At 39.2% G+C, this 22,000-nt stretch overlaps 1 protein-coding gene across 1 annotated transcript in view; it reads left to right on the forward strand.

Moving 5' to 3' along the window:
* agmo (alkylglycerol monooxygenase) overlaps positions 1–22,000 on the forward strand; it is a 343,652-nt gene that overhangs the window by 29,088 nt on the left and 292,564 nt on the right. Inside the window, exon 2 of the mRNA XM_048612759.1 lies at positions 1,252–1,382. Within this exon, the coding sequence (XP_048468716.1) occupies positions 1,252–1,382 (131 nt within the window). The remainder of the gene's footprint in view (positions 1–1,251; positions 1,383–22,000) is intronic.

Raw genomic sequence — 22,000 nt, forward strand, 5'->3', positions numbered from 1 at the left:
CATTTTGAAGATTGAAGCTAATGTGTGTAATCTATTTAGAATGTAAGAACTAGGAGCAAGAGTAGGCAATTCAATCCCTCGAGCCTGCTCTGCCATTTAATGCGATCATGGCTGATCTCATCGTGACCTCAACTCCACTTTCCTGCCCACTCTCCATAACCCTTTAACTCATTAATAATTAAAACATCTGTCTATCTCTTCCTTAAATTTACTCAGCATCTGCCACACTCTGGGGTAGTGAATTCCACAGATTTACAACCCTCAGAGAAGTAATTTCTCCTCATCTAAGTTTTAAATCTGCCACCCCTCGTCTTAAAATTATAACCTCTCATTCTAGAATCCCCCGCATGAGGAAACATCTTTTCTCCATTGACTTTGTCAATCCCTTCAGTATCTTCCATACTTTCTATCTTTTAAGGCAAAGATGGATAGATTTTTGAACAGTAAGGGAATTAAGGGTTATGGTGAGTGGGCAGGTAAGTGGAGCTGAGTCTGCAAAAAGATCAGCCATGATCTTATTGAATGGTGGAGCAGGCTCAATGGGCCAGATGGCCTACTCCTGCTCCTATTTCCTCAATTAGGTCTCCTCTCATACTTCTAAACTCCAGCCTGTGTAGGCATAAACATACTCACTGATTGTGACTAAAATTTCTAGATCAACTTGTTTGGCAGGAGCTTGAACCCATTTATTTTAAAACTAAGGAAGATTTAGGGCATAATTTTACATCTTTGCATCTCAATATTATGTGGGACATGTACAATCTTTTCTCACTTGTTTCAAATTTGGACTTGCCCCTCAATCTTCAACTCCAAACTATTCTGCTTCTGGATCTTAAAACCCGGAAACTTCTTTAGTCTTTCCCTTCTCCTATAACCATTTAAAACTCAAGCTCAACATCATCTAATTACTGTGTCTTAACTTATTTCTCACTTCCTCTATTAATGCTTGTTGGGTCCTGCGTGTTGTATCTAGCTTATTATTGTATTTCAAAATATGTGAAATGAATTGTACAATTACTAATTTATATGCATTGTCTTATTGTCGCCCTAAACTATCAAAAACTGAAACATCATCTCTACTGTACACTCCACTGTAACTACTAGTCTCCAAAGAGTAGAACGCTGGAAATTGTTGAATGTCTGAAATGTAGTTCTTTTGCTACTGTAAGTCACTCATTAGCAGCTCGGTGATGCAAATATGTTGTTTGAGCAAAAGATGAATTAATAAAAATTCTCGGTTATGTTTTGTAGGCAACACCGTATTTTGTGGGTCTGATGATCATTGAGCTGGTTGTCACCTGGTTTCAGAAGGGCAAAACTGTATTTCGAATAAATGATGCACTGACTTCCATCAGTGCAGGCATCTTGTCAAGATTGCCAGAGTAAGTACTGTAAATTGTCATCTTGTTATCCTCTTGGGAGTAAATTTCAAATACTGAAAACAAGGAAGATTTCTAAGCTAAATATTGTGTGTTGGTTGAGGTATGAAAGGTCAAACAACTTTAAAGTGGGAGTTTTGACTGTGATGGTTGATTATTTGTGTGAAGAAAGGGTGATGGGAGTTTGGAATTCACTTCCTGTAAGGATTGTAGAGGCAGAAGCCCTCATAACATTTTAAAAATATTTAAATGTGCACTTGCGATGCAGGTTAAAGCTGAAACTTGTAATAGCAGAACATCTCAGACAATCAAATAAAATTTAAATCAGTCTTGCCTCTAGTCAGGTCGATACATGATACTGTTATAGAATTTATCTGATTTATAAGACACCTGAATTTAGCTGGTTTTTTAAAAATCTATGAGCAGATCTTCCCAGAATTTCCCCCTCATGGTGCCGATGTTGGACTGGGGTGGGCAAGGTCAGAAGTCACTCGACACCAGGTCATAGTCCAACAGGTTTATTTGAAATCACAAGTTTTCAGAGCACAGCTCCTTCATCAGGCTCCTTCACCGGATGAATGAGCAGCACTCCAAAAGCCCCTCATGGTTGACTGTGGGTAATAAGCATCATAATATCCATGAGATAAGACTTAAAGGGCCATGAAATAATAGATATAAAGTTATTTCCGTGGTAAAATAGGCATTGGAAATAAATGCTACAGTTAGACAATCACTTTGAGAAGAGGATTGTTGATGCAACAGCATATCCACTATTTTCTTGCAATTGCAGTCATAATCATTACAAGAAAACAATGGGGAAATTCATTAGTGATTTCAAAAGACAAATTTTGTGAATTTATGAGTACCATTATGCCTATACTTTAAAGGTGAGTTTACCAATTGTGTCAGACAATTAAAAACTGCTGCAATAGATGTACTTGTACTAACTTGGATAGGAATATATTTCTGGGAATCATGAATTCCCCAGCATTGTAGGTAATTTTGCAGTCTATTGATCCATGTTTTTATCTGATTTCTACTATACTTAAAAGCAAAGTTGACATTGACAAGGGTGCATTTACTGTCCATCTCTCACCATCATGTGAACATGAAGGTGGCCCCTAGCCTTGATGTATTGTATCATGTTGTGATGATGCACTATCAGTGGTACTCAGTTGGGAATCACAAGATTTTGATTTAGTGACATTGAAGTTGTGTGTTATTACCAAGCTAGAGTTGTGCGCCACTTGATACGAACGTGAAAATGTTGCTCTTTCCATAGTCTTATTTTTTAAAACATTCTTTCTGGGGCTTGACAATGTCATTAAAGTTAGCTTGAAGATTTGTTTCAGTGCATCCTGTAGGTGCTATACATTGCATCTATAACAGTACCATCGCACTGCTTGTGGATGATTGGGTTCTTTCTTAGGGTCTGCTGATCAAACTGGTCTTGAATGATGCTGAACTTCTTGAATGTTGTAACGGATGCAACCATGCATCACATGGCTGACTTGAGCCTGGTAGTCAATGAACAGGGTTAGGAGATGAGCCAGTCACTTCAAAATGCGCTATAGATCATTGCTTTGCTTGTGTTGCTGAAATTACTGGTTCAATTTGACCTCTGGTCATTGTGACTCCAAAGATGCTGTTGTAATTTGGGGAACTGCTTTGTCTTTTTCTTTTCGGAACTATATGTTTGCTGCCATTTATTTAATAAAACCCATGATACCATACAACATATTCTTGGATCTAGGAAGTTAGCTAAGAAGAGTTGTTTACTTCACATAACTCAGATGAGATTGAAAAAACTGTGTCTTTCATAAAATATGGTGCTCTACAGGTGTCTTAACTTATAAAGAAGGTGAGCAAAAGGGAACAATTTTAAGAGCTAAAGATAAAGATAAGAGATAATTATGAGCAAAGCTGAAGATGCTTAAGATTAAATGACAGCTGACACAAGAATTCAATTTTTTGCATCCTTTATTGTGAGTGAACTTGTGTTCATCAACTTTAGTGAACTGAGTAATCTAGAACTCAAGATTGATCCAGTTGAACTGTTCGGCCAACATAAGCAAGTTCCCCAGAAATTAATCATCAGCAACTCCACACATAATGTAACTCCACACCATAAATTTAAAAGTATACATTTTTCAACATCAGTGTTTCCAGTGTGTTTTTCTCTGTGTATCTGTGTAAGAATGATACATCATACCATAAATCCACTTTCTGAGTAAGAAGAAAAGCATGTGATACACTGTTCCAATTTTCTTTTGTGTTTAGATTTCTTGATTGAATGAATATTATTGCCTTAATACACTAGAAAAGAAAAGGATTAAATGAGGGATTAATTTCATTACTGATCTTTGAAAAATTTAAATGCATGATCTGCCTGACAAAATCATTGTGAAGTATATAAAGCAGCTACATCAAAAACAGATGAGAAAGGAATTAGAGACAAATGGAAACCAAATTACTCAGCCACTAATAACTGTTGTAGTCTTCAGCATTGAGAAGATTGACCAAGTTTGTAACTATGGACAATGACTTTTTAATTTAGAGTTAGAATGTGTCAATTGATTTAAAGTTTGGATGTTGGCTTGATTGTCGTATATGATTTGTATCCTAATCTGCAAGTTAGTAACTTAAATTGCAGCTCCCATGCTGATTATGAAGTGTGAATTTTTTGTTTGGATTTGTAGCGGAAGATTTTCTTCTCATTAGATCTTACAAGTGCAGGATGCGGAGAAAGATTAGGCAGGGACGAGTTCACTTGTGCAATTTAAATTAATTGAGAAATATGCTAACTTCATTATGAACACATGATCTTTCAGCTTGATTTTACAGTCCAAGCTTAATAAAAACAAAATTTGCCCCATTTTGCATGCTTAGAGTAATAGGTAAGGCCTGAATGAATTAACACGGATGTCAAAGCAGCTGCTTCTTGCTATGTTTCACTTAATGAATCATTCTTGTATTGTGCTTTCTTAGAAATTTTATTGGTGAAGGCTGAACATCTTTTTTTGTCCTGTCTTTGTCATATGAATATTTGAATGAATACTGTTATTTGAGTTGAAAAAAAATAACCAAGCGGTTGTGGGACAAAAGAGGATTAATCCAATACATATGCAAGATTTATTATATTTGAAATATGGATGGAAACACCTGAGGAAGACCTTGCTAAGTGTGATTTGTGCAGTGAAAATGCATTTGGAGTAGATTTAAGGAAAATTTCTGGCGAACCTTGAAATTTCTTTTAGATTAAGCATACCAAATGACAAATCTGAATGTGAACTTGGGGATCCTCATGGCACGTGATATGAAACTTATTTAGAGATAAGTACTTTACAAATTGTTTATTCACCCCAGTTTCTTTCAATAGTAAAACCAGTTATGGTCTAGTGTCATGTGCTCAATTACTTTGGTGAGTGCTGGGGAAATTGGTTGCATTTGAATAGTGATAATGTGGATTATCAGTAATCTAATTCCCCACCCCACTATTTTGCCTGATTTAATCAATCTGTTCTTTTACATGAAGTATACATTTTTGAAGTGCATTCACACTTCACAAGCTGGATTTTTAATCTGTGATCATGAACTAAAAATGTGGGATAGTTCCGGGATTTGACCTCACACAGCGTACATTTGGTCTATTCACTGAAATCTTCAACACTCCAGCCAATTAAAAGCCAGGGAATGGGCTTGCCCTCAAATCGAGATTGCCAGTTGACGTACTGGAGGGTACTGTCCAGTACTTCGGGATTGGCAGCACAACCTTCCAAGATGGGAGCTGGCAAAATGAACATATTAACAGCAAGACAAAAGTGCAGGTAATTTGCTTTTCTTAAAAACAAAGGCTACAGTATGATCCTGGTCCAGGCCACTATGAGCTGCCCACATTGGTGACTGGAAATTCCAATTGGTGTGGGAATGGGCCTTAATAGGCCACATAATTACAGATAATTAATGACACTTGAATATTCTCAAAATTGTTCAGGGTCAGGATCTTGGTGGCAAACTGATCTGAAGCTCAGGCCAGTGGTGAGCTTTTCCCTCATTAGCTAAAGCATCATTTTGTCTCCCAAGTAACAACCGATCTAATTGTTTTTGACATGCAAAGCATTTTATTGTGTATGTGGCACCTTTAACTTTGAGCATTTGGAACTGCATGAGAAATGTATTAATGTGCCAACTTGATCTTGAATTGCACAGGAACTTTTGGGGTACTGCACAGCCATGCAGTTTAAAGGGAAGATTGGAATGCACCTTTTCTAAATTGAATCAAGGATACTACTTTCATTTAGGAGGCTTAGTGCCCAGTTGTTTTTCCAGAGCTGACAACAGAGCTTGCTATAATTTGCTTAAATATATTAAGTAAAATTTATGTATCTAAAAGTATTTACTCATCGAAAAGTTAATGTACCATTTAGGATACATGACAACAGAGTTTTCCAAAGTTTTGCCCTTTAATCTGGGAGAGGTATTTACATCCAGTTTGGATAAAGAGCACAGGTTTCTTGGCTGATAAACTGAAAGCGCTCCTCCTCGATATGAAATAGTTTTTGATAGCTTCGATCTCGATTTGCAATTGACTTCAAAACTTGGACATTTCTAATGTGTTGGAAATTGGTGCCAATTCTGTGCTTGCCCAGAATCACCAAGCTTTTGTGTACGAAAGAGAATGATGATTACAAATAGAGGACAGTTAAAATATGTCAAAATTTGATGCCTGCAGTTTGTCAGAGTTGGCTTGTAAACTGTGTGGGTTCATGGCCAGAACACAATCATTTGTGAAAAGGGTCTATTTCTAAGGACCATTTGACAGGCAGGATATCATGTAAGTGAGTTATGAAGTCATTGGAATGAAGAGGTGTGGAAAGCCCACCATGATCCAACAGAAGTTGATCTTGATTTTCAGAGGAGCTATGAGGTTCTAGTGTTGTTATAGTGGATCAGCAGATGCACAGGGAAATGGTAATGATGAACCCAATGGACCAAAACAGTTGAACTGAGCTGGTTCGAACAGCAGATGAAAAATGATGAACACTATGCAAAATTAGAAATATCAAGGTACTTTAAGCTGCTTTAACTCATTCCGGTAACGGGTGGTACAACAGGCTTTACAGCAGACTAGTTTCAATGTCCACCAGATTCAAGTGTATGGCAGCAGATTAGAGAGCATGGAAAAAGTATCAGAGAAACATAGAAATTAAATGGAATGGACCAAATAAAGCATGAATCCCATTCGGGGTGCAGAAAGAGCCTATGGAATCCAGTAGAAGCAGTCTGTACATTCTCTTCAGAAAGCAGTGGTAAAATATAAGTTGGAACAAACCTAGAACCAGAGGGAGTGGAATTCACTTCAGGAAAATGTGGAATTCACTTCAGGAAATTGTGGAATTCTGCCCATGCACCTCAATGACAGCAGAATAAAGAGAAGATGGTGGTAGAATGGAATCTAGTTCAGACATCTTGGGCTTGAATTTTACCCCATCCCTGGGGCCAGGACTGGAGTAGACAGAACCAAAAATAGTCCTGTCAGTTGGCTTGACAATGCCTGGCAACACCCTGCTCTTGGGCATTTTTGTGGAGGATAACTCCAGTACCTGGTAATTAGAAAATCATTAACAGGCAGGGTTGTGAACAAAGTCCTATCTGGCTTTCTTAGGTATGAACCTCTTGTGTGGCAAGGTGAGCCCTTTGTTGTACTTTATCTGATATGACTAAGCTATTCAGGATTCCCTACATGTCAACTAATGTAATTATCACATGTAAAAACTCAGATTATTGCTTCAGATCGAAGTACATATGGGTAATAAATGCATACGATAAATTGCTAAATCATTCCCCTTAATTTCCCGGGTGTTTCTATCTCTTTCTTTGAAGCATGCTTAGGGTGTGCTGCTAATCTTTCCAGTTTTTCATTGTTTAGATTTATTTTAATTGCTGAATTTGTAATGGTTTAAATCCCTTTTAATGAAGAAACAATAGTTGTCAATGCATACGACAATCTGGTTGCTTGTAAGTTTGTCGAAATATGGAATAATCCAAATTTTGCCTCAGAAATTGGAATTGGGGGATAAAAAACCCAGCATTTTCAAAAGAAAGAAACTTTATTTTTCACCTTTTTTGTTTTCACACAGCAAATACTGTTCGCTTCAGGCTACCTTGTACATTTGGCATTATACAGCATTTGTATTTGTGTTTTTCCTCCTCTTCCCACTGCATATATAATTTACAGTGGGATCACATCTGACAATCTAATAATTGATCCAATCGCAGCATTGACAAGGAATGATGCTATTTTTTCCATTCAAATGAAAGAAAATTTAATCTAAATCTTGGGAATAAATAAAGTTCTGCCACAGAGTTTAGTTCAAATGCATTCACGATCCATTGCATAACGAGATTTTCCTATAATTTTCCAAATACTTTTTGCTCCCTTTATGTTTTATGCTAATTGAAAATGTACCCATTAATTATTATGTACAGTTAACAAAATGTGGCCAAATGTTTTTGGAGTCAGACCACTGAAATTTGAAACACAAATTAACCAAAAACGCAACAGTGTAATTGAGATAAGAAACTAGGATGAATCCATTGAAAACATTCCACATAAATAAACCAAGTTGATTAGATCATGACAAAAGAAATCAGACAATCCTTTAGACCAATCAGATACATAGGGATGAATTTTCTGGTAGGTTTCAGGACAAGGCATCAGGCTCGCAGGTCTCTTTAGTTGTCAGTAGCTTTTCTGGCATAACCTGCAAGGAGGCAGACACTTAATAAGTTGCCTCTGTGCTCGCCAGCAGATTAAGGAGTGTAAGTGTGTATTTGAGGCTAAAAGTTCAACTCAATGAGCTCACAACACTATCAGGCTGGAAGCCCATTGCAAGAAGTGAGCATTGCACCTCTTAAAGCCATAGTATCGTCATGATCATGAGATTAATTTTCAAGTATTAACTTTATTTCTACCATGTTAGCAATGGCCACAATGCACATAACATTACCCCCTACAACCCTAATCCATAAAAAGAAGTCTTAACTTCTGGGGGACTTTTTTCCGGGTTGGATTTGCAGAGTTGGGAATTATCTCGACTCTGTGCTCCTGATCTGGGAGCAAAAGTTCTGGCCTAACTTTTAGTTCAGGTGCATTCATGACCTGTTGCATAACTGAGATTTTCCTAAAATTTTCCATTGGTTTTTTTACTCCCTTTATGTTTTCTTTATTATTTCACTGAACCAAATCTTAGCGAGAAGTCAAGACATTCAAATGTTAAAGCATTGAGAAAAAAAAATGCATGTCTTTAAAATAAATAAAACATTTTTAAAAAATCCCACAGCATTCCTTTAAAATTAATGCCAGGGTTCTGGAGATGTTCATAAATCATTTTGATTTACATGTAATTTAAAAAGAGAGTGCAGCGATCTCAGGAGAGAGGAACAAGGAGTGAATTAATGAACGTGTTGGGCATACATCAACTGTAAAATCAACAGTGTTGATGGAGCACTATTTGGAAGTTTCTTCTTCCAAACTCTTTGCCTGATCTTCGCTGCAACTTCAGCAGAAAAAGGTACCAAAACTTTCATGAAATATTGTAAGACTGCCGGATTTCCATTCATCTCATGCTGAAATTAAAATCGGTGATCAGTAGACCATCCATGGAAATGCTACTTCATCCTTCATAGAGTAGTATGGTGTGTGATTCCATTATAAATGACCCTCAATTTCGATTTGTGTTGCTATTGCTAATTCGACAAGTTTGGCTACTCATTATTTTGTAGAACACTGTTTCATTTTCCTTTCCATAGCCTTTATGTCCAAAAATGCAGACCGACAACTTACTTACAGTTCTGGCTCTGTGTGTACTGCTAGGTACAACTTATGCAGGAGGAAGTGCTTTGCTTTCACTTGCCATTTAATTCTTTTTGATAAATTAATTCTATGCAGGTTAACTGATGCAAGAATTTAGAGTGTTGGATCAAATCAAGGCAGAGGCGTAATCTTATAGAGGTTTATAAAATCATGAGGCGCATGGATAAGGTGAATAGCCTAGGTCTTTTTCCCAGGGGGAGGGAGTCAAAAACTAGAGGGCATAGGTTTAAGGTGTGAGGGGAAAGATTTAAAAAGGACCTGAGGGGTAACTTTTTCCACACAGAGCGTGGTGCATGTATGGAATGAGCCGCCAGAGGAATTGAGGGCTGGTACAATTACAACTTTTAAAAGGCATCTGGTTGGGTACATGAATAGGAAGGGTTTAGAGGGATATGGGCCAAATGCTAGCAAATGGGACTGGGTCAGATTGGGATGTCTGGTCGGCGTGGACGAGTTGGACCAAAGCATCTTTTTCCATGCCTTGTAACTCTATGCCTCTATAACTCACATTCGCTCTATTGTATTTCCAAATAGTTTCAGCATTCAAATGTGTTGTCTGTACATTTATAATCAATGGAATACAACAAGATCACATTCAGTGATGTGTCAGAATAGCTGTTTTTGCATTAGTCTTAAAAGGGATTACGTTCCTGTAAAAAAATTGCCAATTATCATTCCCCATTATCATTTTGTTTATATATCTAATTCTATTCTAACAAAATGTTATGACTTCATCCCAAACTGAAAGGCAAGATATTTATGCCGATTGTTAACTTTCCAGCTTGACAAGGTAGCAAGATTCTCAAGATCCACTGTTCCTTTTTATGGTTATTGGAGCAGCTTGAGTGGTTCTGCCATTTCTGAATTAATTGGTTTTGGTGCTTACAGTGAGGAAATAATTGCAGCTGATCAGAGCCCCAATCAGTGACTGTGATAGAAAAAATTTGTAATTGTGAAATATTATCATTTCCTCAGAGTCTGATTTTTACCAGACGTAAAGACATCTGTAGGACAAATGTACAGAATTACAGTTTCACAAGAAGTATAACTACAATGCATTCTCACTAATTGCAACTAGAGCCTAATTCTGTGTGCTTATTTATTTAGTTCATTCTGCATGCAGTTATATAAATGAATAATTGTGTTTATTTCGTCGAGGGGGCTTTTATTATTTTATACACTTCTGCTCCAATTTTAGTCATTAAATTTAAGGAAACATTTAAAACCTCATTACTATACAGACATTAACTTTCTTTTATTCTTCCATGGGATATGGGCATCTCTGGCAAGGCCAGCATTTGTTACCCATCCCTAATTGCGTTTGAGAATGCAGTGGTGAGCTGTTTTTTTGAACCACTCCAGTCCATCCTGTGCAGGTACACTCTTAGGGCTTTTAGCAAGGAAATGCCAGGATTTGACTCAGCAACAGTAAAAACTGTACAGTTCTAAGTCAAGGTGATGTGTTGCTCGGAGAAAGCCAGCACATGGTGCAGCTGTGCACTTGATGACTTTGTCAATCTGGGTGGCACAGTTCATCAGTTTAGAAGGTGCTGTTTAGGACCCATTACTGACATTATTATCAATGTAATTGTTTGCAAAGCTGAACACTCAATTTGTCCACATATCCCATCCTGAATATGTGTGGCTTCAAAAATGATGTTGTCAGCCCATCAACTATTCAAATTAGAAGGAGATTATTTAAAAATGTATTATTTTTAATTATGTGATGATGAAAAGAGTATTTTTATCAACATTTTTAACATGCTTATACTTTAGCATGTGTTGTAACCAAGCTATTAAAATGGGCACTAATGTTTTACAGAGACAACAAGGTGCAGGGCTGGATGAACACAGCAGGCCAAGCAGCATCAATGTTTTACAGTTTCTTTTATGCGTGAAGATTTCTTTGCACTTCTTTTAAGTCACAAATGTGAATACTTGTAATATTTAATTTTGTAAATCATTGCCATTTTTTTGAAGATACAGATTTAAGAATTTCTGAAGAAGAGTCATATCAAATGCAATCTTATCTCTGTCTCTCTCTCTCTCCACAGAGGCTGCCAGACCTATTGACTTTCTCCAGCCCTTTCCTTTTTCCATTAAAGATTTAAGAGGACTTGTTCATAACTAGAGTACATTCTATAGCAACATGAAAAACTCTGAACAATCAGAGCCCTTTGTATGTTTAGTGTAGCTACATTGGATTCCAAAAGCATGTGTTCTGAAACAGTATAACAAAGGTTTGCATCAGTCTTTATGGTGGAAGATACTTAGAACATCCCATTAATACCACTAATGTGGAGAAGGAATTAAATACCATCACCATCACTAGAGAAGTAGTAGTAGACAAACTAATGGGGTGAAAGCCAGATAAGTCCCCTGGCCCTGATAGCTTGAACCCTGTGATCCTAAAGGAAGTAGCTACAGAGATAGTGGATAAATTGATTGTAATCTTCCACAAATCCTTGGAGTCTGGCAATTTTCCAATTCTGCAACTCCTTCCAATGTGACACCCCTTTTCAACAATGGAGGGAGACAAAAACTGGGTATCTTTAGGCTGATTAGCCTAACATCTGTTGTTGGAAAAATGTTAGAATCAATTATTAAGGAAGTACTGGCATGTTTGGGAAAATAACAGTCGAATCAAGCAGTGTCAGTGTAGTAAATTATGCTAGATCAATTTTTAAGAGTTTTATGAGGAAGTCTGAACCACAGTGGATCAAGGGGAACTGGTAGATGTGTTGTATTTGGACTTCAAGCAGATGCTTGACAAAGTACCTCATAAAAGGTTATGTCATAAGATAAGAGCCCATGGTGCTAGAGGTAGTATCTTTGCATGGATAGAGAATTGACTAATAGGCAGGAAACAGCAACTTTTACAGGTTGGTGACCTCTAACCAGTGGGGTTCCACAGGGATCAGTGCTGGGATTGTGACTGGTTACAATATGTATTAATGGCTCAGAGGAAGGACGTGAATGTACTGTTGCTAATTGTGCAAATATGTAAGTGGGCAAAAAGTTGGCAAATGGAGTATAATGTGGGAAAGTGTGAAGTTGCTCATTTTGGAAGGGGGAACCAAAGGTCAGAATATTATTTGAGTTGGACTAACTGCAGAATACCACAACAAAAAAGGACTTGGGGGTACTTGTGCATGGAACATAGAAAGCTAGCACACAGGTGCAGCAGGTAATCAGGAAGGCAAATGGAATATTGGCCCTTATTTCAAAGGGTTGGACTATAAGAGTAGTGAAGATTTACTGCAACTGCCCAAGATCCTGCTGAGACCACATCTGGAGTACTGTGAGCAGTTTTGGTCCCCTTATTTGAGAAAATATATTATTTCATTGGAGGCCATTCAGTGAAGGTTCACAGGGATGATCCCCATTATGGAGGGATTGTCTAATGACTAAAGGCTAAGCAGGTTGGGACTGTATGCATTGGAATTTAGAAGAATAAAAGGTGATCTCATTGGAAACATGTAGGATTTTGAAAGAGTTTGACAGGCCAAATGCTGAGAGGATGTTTGTCCTCATGGGACAGTCTAGAACAGAGGACAAGGTCTCAGAATAAAGGGGCACCAATTTAAGACTGAGATGAGGAGGAATTTCTTCTCTGAAGATTGAGAGTCTTTGGAGTTCCTTGCCACAGAGAGCTGTGGGTGCAGGCTGAGATAGATAGACAGATAAATTCTTGATCAGTCAGAGAATCCAGGGTTATGGGGAAAGGGCAGGAAAGTGAATGTGAGGAATGTCGGCTCAGCCATGATCCTATTAAATGGTGGAGTCAGCTTAGAGGGCTGAATGGTCTACTCCTATTCCTATTTCTAATGGCTTTCTTAACAGTTTGGCTTTGAAAACCAATTGCAATAATTTTTCTATTCTTCATTCAACATATTGTATTTGTAAAACAAATAATTATTAAATGACTATTTAACGTTGGGGGAAACATTTATTGGTACTTAAGTTATGGCTTGATTCCTAAATGAACCCAAGTACAGTCACAGAGTCACAGAGTTGTACAGCCTGGAAACAGACCCTTCAGCCCAACTCATCCATGCCGACCAGATCTCCTAAATTAATCTAGTCCCATTTGCCAGCATTTGGCCCACATCACTCTAACCCCTTCCTATTCATATACTCATCCAGATGTCTTTTAAATGTTGTAATTGTACCAACCTCCACTACTTCCTCTGGCAGCTCATTCCATATATGAACCACTGTCTGTGTGAAAAACTTGCCCCTTAGGTCCTTTTTAAATATTTCTCCTTTCACCTTAAATCTATGCCCTCTAGTTTTTGACTCCCCAACCCAAGGGAAAAGGCCTTCTCTGTTTACCCTATCCATGTCTCTCATGATTTTACAAACCTCTATAAGGTCATCCCTCAGCCTCTGACGCTCCAGGGAAAATAGCCGCAGCCTATTCAGTCTCTCCCTATAGTTCAAACCTTCCAATCCCAGCAACATCCTTGTAAATCTATTCTGAACCCTTCCAAGTTTCACAGCATTCTTCCTTTAACAGGGTGACCAGAATTGCATACAGTATTTCAAAAGTGGCCTAACCAATGTCCTGTACAGCTGTAACATGACCTCCCAACTGCTATACTCAATGCACTGTCCAATAAATGTAAGCATACCAAATGCTGCCTTCATTATCCTGTCTAGCTGCAACTCCACTTTCAAGGAATTATGAACCTGTGCTCCAAGGTCTGTTTGTTCAGCAACACTTTCCAGGACCTTACCGTGAAGTGTCTAAGTCCTGTCCTGATTTGCCTTTCCAGAATGCAGCACTTCGCATTTATCTAAATTAAACTCCATCTGCCACTCCTCAGCCCATTGGCCCATCTGATCAAGATCCCATTGTATTCTGAGGTAACCTTCCTCACTGTCCACTACACCTCCAATTTTGGTGTCATCTGCAAACTTACTAACCATACTCCCTATGTTCACATCCAATTCATTTATATAAATAATGAAAAGCAGCAGACCCAACACTGAACCTTGTGGCATGGCCTGGTCACAGGCCTCCAGTCTGAAAAGTAACCCTCCACCACCACCCTCTGTATCAGCCAGTTCTGTATCCAAATGGATAGTTCTCCCTGTATTCTATGTGATCTAACCTTGCTAACTATGAGAAACCTTGTTGAATGCCTTACTGAAGTCCACATAGATCTTGTTCACCGCTCTGCCCTCATCAATCTTCTTCATTACTTCTTCGAAAACTCAATCAAGTTAATGAGACATGACTTCCCACACGCAAAGCCATGTTGACTATCCCTAATCAGTCCTTGCCTTTCCAAATACATGTAAATTCTGTCCCTCAGGATTTCCTCGAACAACTTGCCCATCACCGATGTCAGACTCACCGGTTTATAGTTCCCTGGGCTTTTCCTTACCAGTTTTCTTAAATAGAGGCACCACATTAATCAACCTCCAGTCTTCCAGCATCACACCTGTGGCTATCGATGATACAAATATCTCAGCCAGGGGCCCAGCAATCACTTCCCTAGCTTTCCAAAGATTTTTTAACTTACACCTGATCAGGTCCCAGGTATTTATCCACCTTTATGTGTTTTAAGACGTCCAGCACCTCCTCTTCTGTGATATGGACATTTTTCAAGATGTCGCTATCCATTTCCCTACATTCTATATCTTCCACATCCTTCTCCACAGTAAACACAGATGCAATATGGTTGCTTAATATCTCTCCCATCTCCTGCAATTCCACACATAGGCAGCCCTGCTGATCTTTAAGGGGCCCTGTTCTCTCCCTAGTTACCCTTTTGTCCCTAATGTATTTATAAAATCCCTTTAGATTCTCCTTAACACTATTTGCTAAAGCTGTCTCATGTTGCCTTTTTGCCCTCATGATTTCCCTCTTAAGTATACTCCGACTTCCTTTGTACTCTTCTATGGATTCACTCCATCTTTGCTGTCTATACCTGACATATGAAGCCTTCATTTTCTTGACCAAAACCTTGATTTCTCTAGTCATCCAGCATTCCCTGCACCTACCAGCCTTGTCCTTTATCCCAGCAGGAACATACTGTCTCTGGACTCTCGTTTTCTCATTTTGAAGGATCCCCATTTTCTAGTATCTCTTTACCTGCAAACATCTACCTCCAATCAACTTTTGACAGTTCTTGCCTAATACCATCAAAATTGGTCTGTGTCCTTTTCCATCACTATTTTAAAACTAATAGAATTATGGTCACTGGCCCCAAAGTGGTCCCCACTGACACCTCAATCACCTTCCCTGCCTTATTTCCAAAGAGTAGGTCCAGTCTTGCTCCTTCTCTAGTAGGTACGTCCACATACTGAATCAGAAAATTTTCTTGTACACATTTAACAAATTCCTCTCCATCCAAGCCTTTAACACTATAGCTGTCCTAGTCTATGTTTGGAAAGTTAAAATCCCCTACCATAACCACCCTATTATTCTTGTAGATAACTGATATCTCCTTACAAATTTGTTTCTCAATTTCCCACTGACACTTGGAGGGGGAGGAGTCAATTGTACAATCCCAGTAAGATGATCATCCCTTTCTTATTTCTCAGTTCTACACAAATAACTTCCTTCGGTGTATTCTCAGGAATATCCTCCCTAAGTACAGCTGTAATGTTATCCGTCATCAAAAATGCCACTCCTCCTCCTTTATAGCCCCTTTTCTATCCCTCCTGTAGCATCTATACCTGGTATATTAAGCTGCCAGTCCTGTCCATCCCTGAGCCACGTATCTGTAATTGCTATGATATCCCGGTCCCATATTCCCAACCATACCCTGAGTTTATCTGCCTTACCTGTTAGGTCTTTTGCATTGAAAGAAATGCAGTTTAATATATTAGTCTTACCTCGTTCTCTGCTTTGTTCCTGTTTGTCCTGACTGTTTGACTTGCTCCTTTCCCCAACTGTACCAGTCTCAGACTGATCACTTTCCTTACTATCTCCCAGGGAACCACCATTACCACCAATGGCACCTCCCTCTGCCCACCCCCACCACTATTACTAATTTAGATCCTCCTGAGGAGCTCCAGCAAATCTCCCTGCTAGTAATTTAGTCCCCATCCAAAGCAGGTACAATCCGTCCTTCTTATACAGATCACTACTATCCCAGAAGAGATTCCAATGATCCAAAAATGTGGATCCTTCTCCCCTGCACCAGTTCCTTAGCCACACATTCATCTGCTCCATCCTCCTATTCCTAGTCTCATTAGCGTGTGACACTGGGAGTAATCCAGATATTACTACCCTCGAGGAACTACTTTTTAAAATTCCTGCCTAACTTCCTATATTCTTTCCTCAGAATCTCATCTTTTTCTCTTCCTATGTCATTAGTTACAATGTGTACTATGATCTCCTGCAGGTCCCTCTCCCCTTTGAGAATATTCTGCACCCTCTCCAACATATCCTGGCACCAGGGAGGCAACACACCATTCTGATTTCTCATTGTCAGCCCCAGAACCATCCCTCTGTGCCTATGACTAATGACTCCCCTATCGCAATCGCTCACTTGGAATATGATGTACCCCTCGTTACTTTTGAGCCAGTCTCAGTACCAGAAACCTGGCTGTCTGTGCTACGTTCCCCTGTGAGTCCATCACCCCTTACATTTTCCAAAACAGCACACTTGTTTGAGATGGGGATAGCCACAGGAGATTCCTGCACTACCTGCCTCCATCTCCTACCTTTCCTGCCAGTAACCCATCTACCTGACTGAATCTGTGGTTTATTTCCCTTCCTTCAGCCATCCATCACAGCCCCTAGCTTCTGTAAATTCCTCATAGTCTTTAACTGCCACTCTAATCTGGCCATGTGATCCGATAGGATTCTCAACCAAACACACTTCCTGCAGACATAATCATAAATAACATGGATACTCTCGCTAATCTCCCACACCTGACAGGATGAGCACATCACTCTCCCAAAGGGCATTTTTGCACCTTAACTATCTACAGACCCAGAAAATTACACAGACTTAGTGCTCTAAAAATCACTGCTCCAGGCTAACTTAGCACCTCTGTTTTATGTTTTAAAGTTTGATCAAGAGACAGATCTCAATAAAACATTTAATTAAAAAAGAACCCAGTCTACCCACTGTTGTAGCTTTACAAAATAAATGGTAAGGTTGCACTTTTAAAAAGCCCCATAGCTGCCCCCGTGCTGTGAGCTCTGCCACACAAGATTCTCCCAGGTCAGGTGTGAATTTCACTGTTTGTTAATTTATCTTAGACAAACTCCGATGTCCAGAGATACTTGAAATCGAACAGCAGAGGCTGCAGCTGTGTAAGGTTACTGCTCAGTCACCCAGCACTGTTGGTTTCTTTCTCCATTTGAATCACTTCCCGTGCGGTCACTACCTTTTGTCTGTCTTCCTCCTTTTTTGCAGTGCCGTTGTTTTGATCAATTTTTTTCCCCAAAATTCCAAAACAATGCAACAGTTTATAAAACAGTAATTACTATTCCTAATATGCCTCATGCAATTCTGTGATGATGGAACGATCACTGTTTTACTGGATTGTTAGTTTAGGTAAAGGCCCCATCCTGCCACCCATGACACTGACATTGCAGTGGGCAAACAAATCCAGGTGAACACACTTGAGCACTTCCAAAGGATGTTTGCAGTGGTGTGTTTGCAGTGGTGTGTTTCCCCATTCAAAGACAGTGAGTGCCTTATTGAGGCATCTGTCATTAGGAAGGAGGTTCTTCCTTAGAATTAACCCCTTGCCCGTGTAGCTGAGCACTCTCCTCCTTCCCCATGTTTTCTACCTGGGGTATGGGATCGGGAGGGGGAGCGGTACATAAGGGTCATATTACGGGAGCCCAGGACTCACTGTGCTCAGGTCAATGGTGGGACTGGACTAAGGAACAGGCAGTGCTGGTGGTGCCTTCAGCCCACTGATCCTGGCTGCAGCAGCCCTAAATGCCAAGCCTATTGTTTCTACCTGCTCCATAGACTGGTAGAACAGAGTTTAGTTACAATGTAGAGCTGTTACTGAAGAAAACTTCATAAATCATTCCATCTGGGTTCTTGCTATACCATCAACATGCTTCTTATTTTCCCTCCACATTGCATATCTGATTAGGGCTGCAGAATGTGTGCCAATTGTGGCAAATTAGAAGCAGCTTCAGAATGTTGACATGTGTCCAATGGAAACTGGGTTAAGATTGCCCAGACTCAGATTGGATTCAGACCAGCTGGCAGGAACATGAAATCCCATTCAGTCTAGTTTTGGTTTGAACCAAAACCCAGAGGCCAAAATACTTCCTTCTAACTCGCTTTGACAATCCGTTTCTCCAGCTGGCAGAAATATGGGTGGAAATGATGAGCCTAAATTAGGTGTATAGAAATGCAAAGTAGAAAAATGATATGCTGATTTGATTATTACCTGAAAAGCAAGACACTGCTGCCTAGCAGGACAGGGCAGTACTAACTGAGAACACTGTCATTTGCAAGTTGCCCACCTAACCACACATCATTCTGATTTGGAATGATATTATTGTTCATTCAGTGTTACTGGGTCAAAATCCTGGAACTCCCTCTCTGAGAGCAGTTGAGTGTACCCAGCCCATACAGAGTACTGTAATTCAGGAAGATGCTTATCAATAATCTTTGGGAAGGCAGTTAGAGTTGAACAACTGTAGAGGGTAGAGGGTACCCAAGCATTTGCAATTCTTATTCAGTGGGCAAAAATTACCAGGAAAATTTACCAGTTTTACCAAACAATGATCACCTCCAATAAGAGATAATCTAACCACCGCCCCTTACAATTCTGTTGTGTTACTATCATTGAATACTACCACCTCGTGGGGAGATAGTCAGTCTGGCAGGGAGAGGCCAGAGATTGATTTGGGTTTTAGACTGTGTTTTCTGGGAGGAAGAGTTTGATTATTAATGCTACAGCATGAAGATTTGAAAGCTCCCTGCCTAACCTCCTATCATCAGTTTTTAGATGTTCAGAGAATAGAAACTAAGTTATACTATCTTCAGAGTGAGCCTGAAAAGGTGACCCTGATCGACATTTTTAAAAAATCAGTCATAAGATCATCTATGCTTGTGGAACAACACATTGTGAAAAACATTTAAGTAATCTGGACAGTTTTGTTATTTTCTTTTATTTATCCCTTAGCTGTGTTTGTTTATCTGTCTGCTTTTTGTGGGAATAGGGCTGAAAACAAAAGTTGGTGCGTTTAAACATAGACATCAATTAGATTACTTTGTTCTTTAAGTTTTCTCTGGTAAAGATACTGAATAGCTGATAAATTACTAAGTCTTTTGTTTAAGCTTTTGAACGCATGTCTAGAATTGATTATTCTTAGAGTCTGTCATTGGTATTCAAACAATCTGGTTAGGAACTATTGGAGTCAATTTTGAGGGTCTTTGAAGGTTTTAATTTTACTGTATTATGAATAAAGAGGTAGAAAGTTCGATTTTTTGACTGAACTTTTTGTTTTTACGCATGGGATATAGGTGTCGCTAGTTGGCCAGCATTTATTGCTTATCCCTCGTCATCCTTGAGAAGGTATTGTTGAGCTGCCTTCTTGAACTGCGGCATTCCACATGCTGTAGGTTGATCCACAATGCCCTTAGGGATTCCAGGATCTTGACCCAGTGACAGGAAAAGAACAATCACACATTTCCAAGTCATTGTCCCACTATCAACATCCTGGGTGTTACCATCAACCGGAAATTCAACTGGACTTACCAGATACACATAATATTTACAAGAGCAGGTCAGAGGCTGCAGCGGGTAACTGACCTCTCGACTCCCAAAGCCTGACCGCCATCTACAAGGCACAAATCAGGAGTGTGATGGACTACTCTCCACTTGCCTGGATGAGTGCAGCCGCAACAACACTCCAAAAGCTTGACACCATACCCGACGAAACAACACCCTTGGCTGGCACCACACCCACAAGTGTTCACTCCCTCTAGCATGTACTAGCTACAGAATGCACTGCAGAAATTCAACACAGATCTTTGGCTCCTCCTAAACCCATGACCATTCTATCTAGAAGAACAAGAGCAACAGATATAAGGGAGCACCACCATCTGCAAGTTCCTCTCGAAAACACTCACCGTCCTGACTTGGAAATGTGTGATTGTTCTTTTCCTGTCACTGGGTCAAGATCCTGGAATCCCTAAGGGCATTGTGGATCAACCTACAGCATGTGGAATGCCGCAGTTCAAGAAGGCAGCTCAACAATACCTTCTCAAAGATGACGAGGGATAGGCAATAAATGCTGGCCAACTAGCGACACCTATATCCCATGCGTAAAAACAAAAAGTTCAGTCAAAAAATCGATCTTTCTACCTCTTTATTCATAATACAGTAAAATTAAAACCTTCAAAGACCCTCAAAATTGACTCCAATAGTTCCTAACCAGATTGTTTGAATACCAATGACAGACTCTAAGAATAATCAATTCTAGACATGCGTTCAAAAGCTTAAACAAAAGACTTAGTAATTTATCAGCTATTCAGTATCTTTACCAGAGAAAACTTAAAGAACAAAGTAATCTAATTGATGTCTATGTTTAAACGCACCAACTTTTGTTTTCAGCCCTATTCCCACAAAAAGCAGACAGATAAACAAACACAGCTAAGGGATAAATAAAAGAAAATAACAAAACTGTCCAGATTACTTAAATGTTTTTCACAATGTGTTGTTCCACAAGCATAGATGATCTTATGACTGATTTTTTAAAAATGTCGATCAGGGTCACCTTTTCAGGCTCACTCTGAAGATAGTATAACTTAGTTTCTATTCTCTGAACATCTAAAAACTGATGATAGGAGGTTAGGCAGGGAGCTTTCAAATCTTCATGCTGTAGCATTAATAATCAAACTCTTCCTCCCAGAAAACACAGTCTAAAACCCAAATCAATCTCTGGCCTCTCCCTGCCAGACTGACCATCTCCCCACGAGGTGGTAGTATTCAACACCAACCATCTACTTGAGCATAAGGTCTTTTCCAGACTTGCTGGGACCAGTTCCTAGGTACTGACCTCACTAATGGTCAACATCAGCTAACTGTTGAGAAAGCAGCCCTATGGTTCCCTGGGACTATAGTGACTTTACTTTTCCATTTACTGCTCTCCCACAGTGTCAAAGAGTCTGTAGATCCTTTTTTTTTAACGAAGAACCAACCCGATTAACTTCCAGGCCTGTCCTCACAAAGAGATTATTTGTTCTCTTTTTTTTTAGAAAATACAAACTGCTGTCCACAGTCTAAGAGTCATTTTCATGGTTCTCAGTTCACAGCTCCAAAACAAAATTGACAAAAGAATAAATTGAAAAACCAGTGAGAGTTCTAACAATGGTGAGATAGTTATAAAGTTGTGTTTATGAAAGATAGGGTAAATATGTAAGGTCATTCACTTGATTTTTAGCTTGAAGAATTTAGTTTAAATAAGCTTTCCTTGAAAAAAAATCAGTTCAGAAGACACCAGTGTTGGGTTTAGAAGCAAATTTAGTTTTTCAAGGCAGTTCAGGGACCAGTTACCTCAGAAGAAGGGTTTAGTTTGGGAAGCTTTCAATTCAAGCAAGTTTGGTTAGAAATCTGCTGAGTATTAGAACCGAGATAGTTTGTACTTCAGATTTTCGGAAAAAACACATGTTTTCATGCGTTGCAGATTTAAAAACAACTCATTAAATTGGCCTCCTTAGTCCACAGCAAAAAAACTGTCAGAAGTCAATTAAGTAGAACCTTAACGAGTTGATACAGGGATGTGATTTATCTGGACTGA

The sequence above is a fragment of the Rhincodon typus genome, chromosome 2 (genome assembly GCF_021869965.1).
Source record: "Rhincodon typus isolate 14 chromosome 2, sRhiTyp1.1, whole genome shotgun sequence".
Classification (NCBI taxonomy): Eukaryota; Metazoa; Chordata; class Chondrichthyes; order Orectolobiformes; family Rhincodontidae; genus Rhincodon; species Rhincodon typus.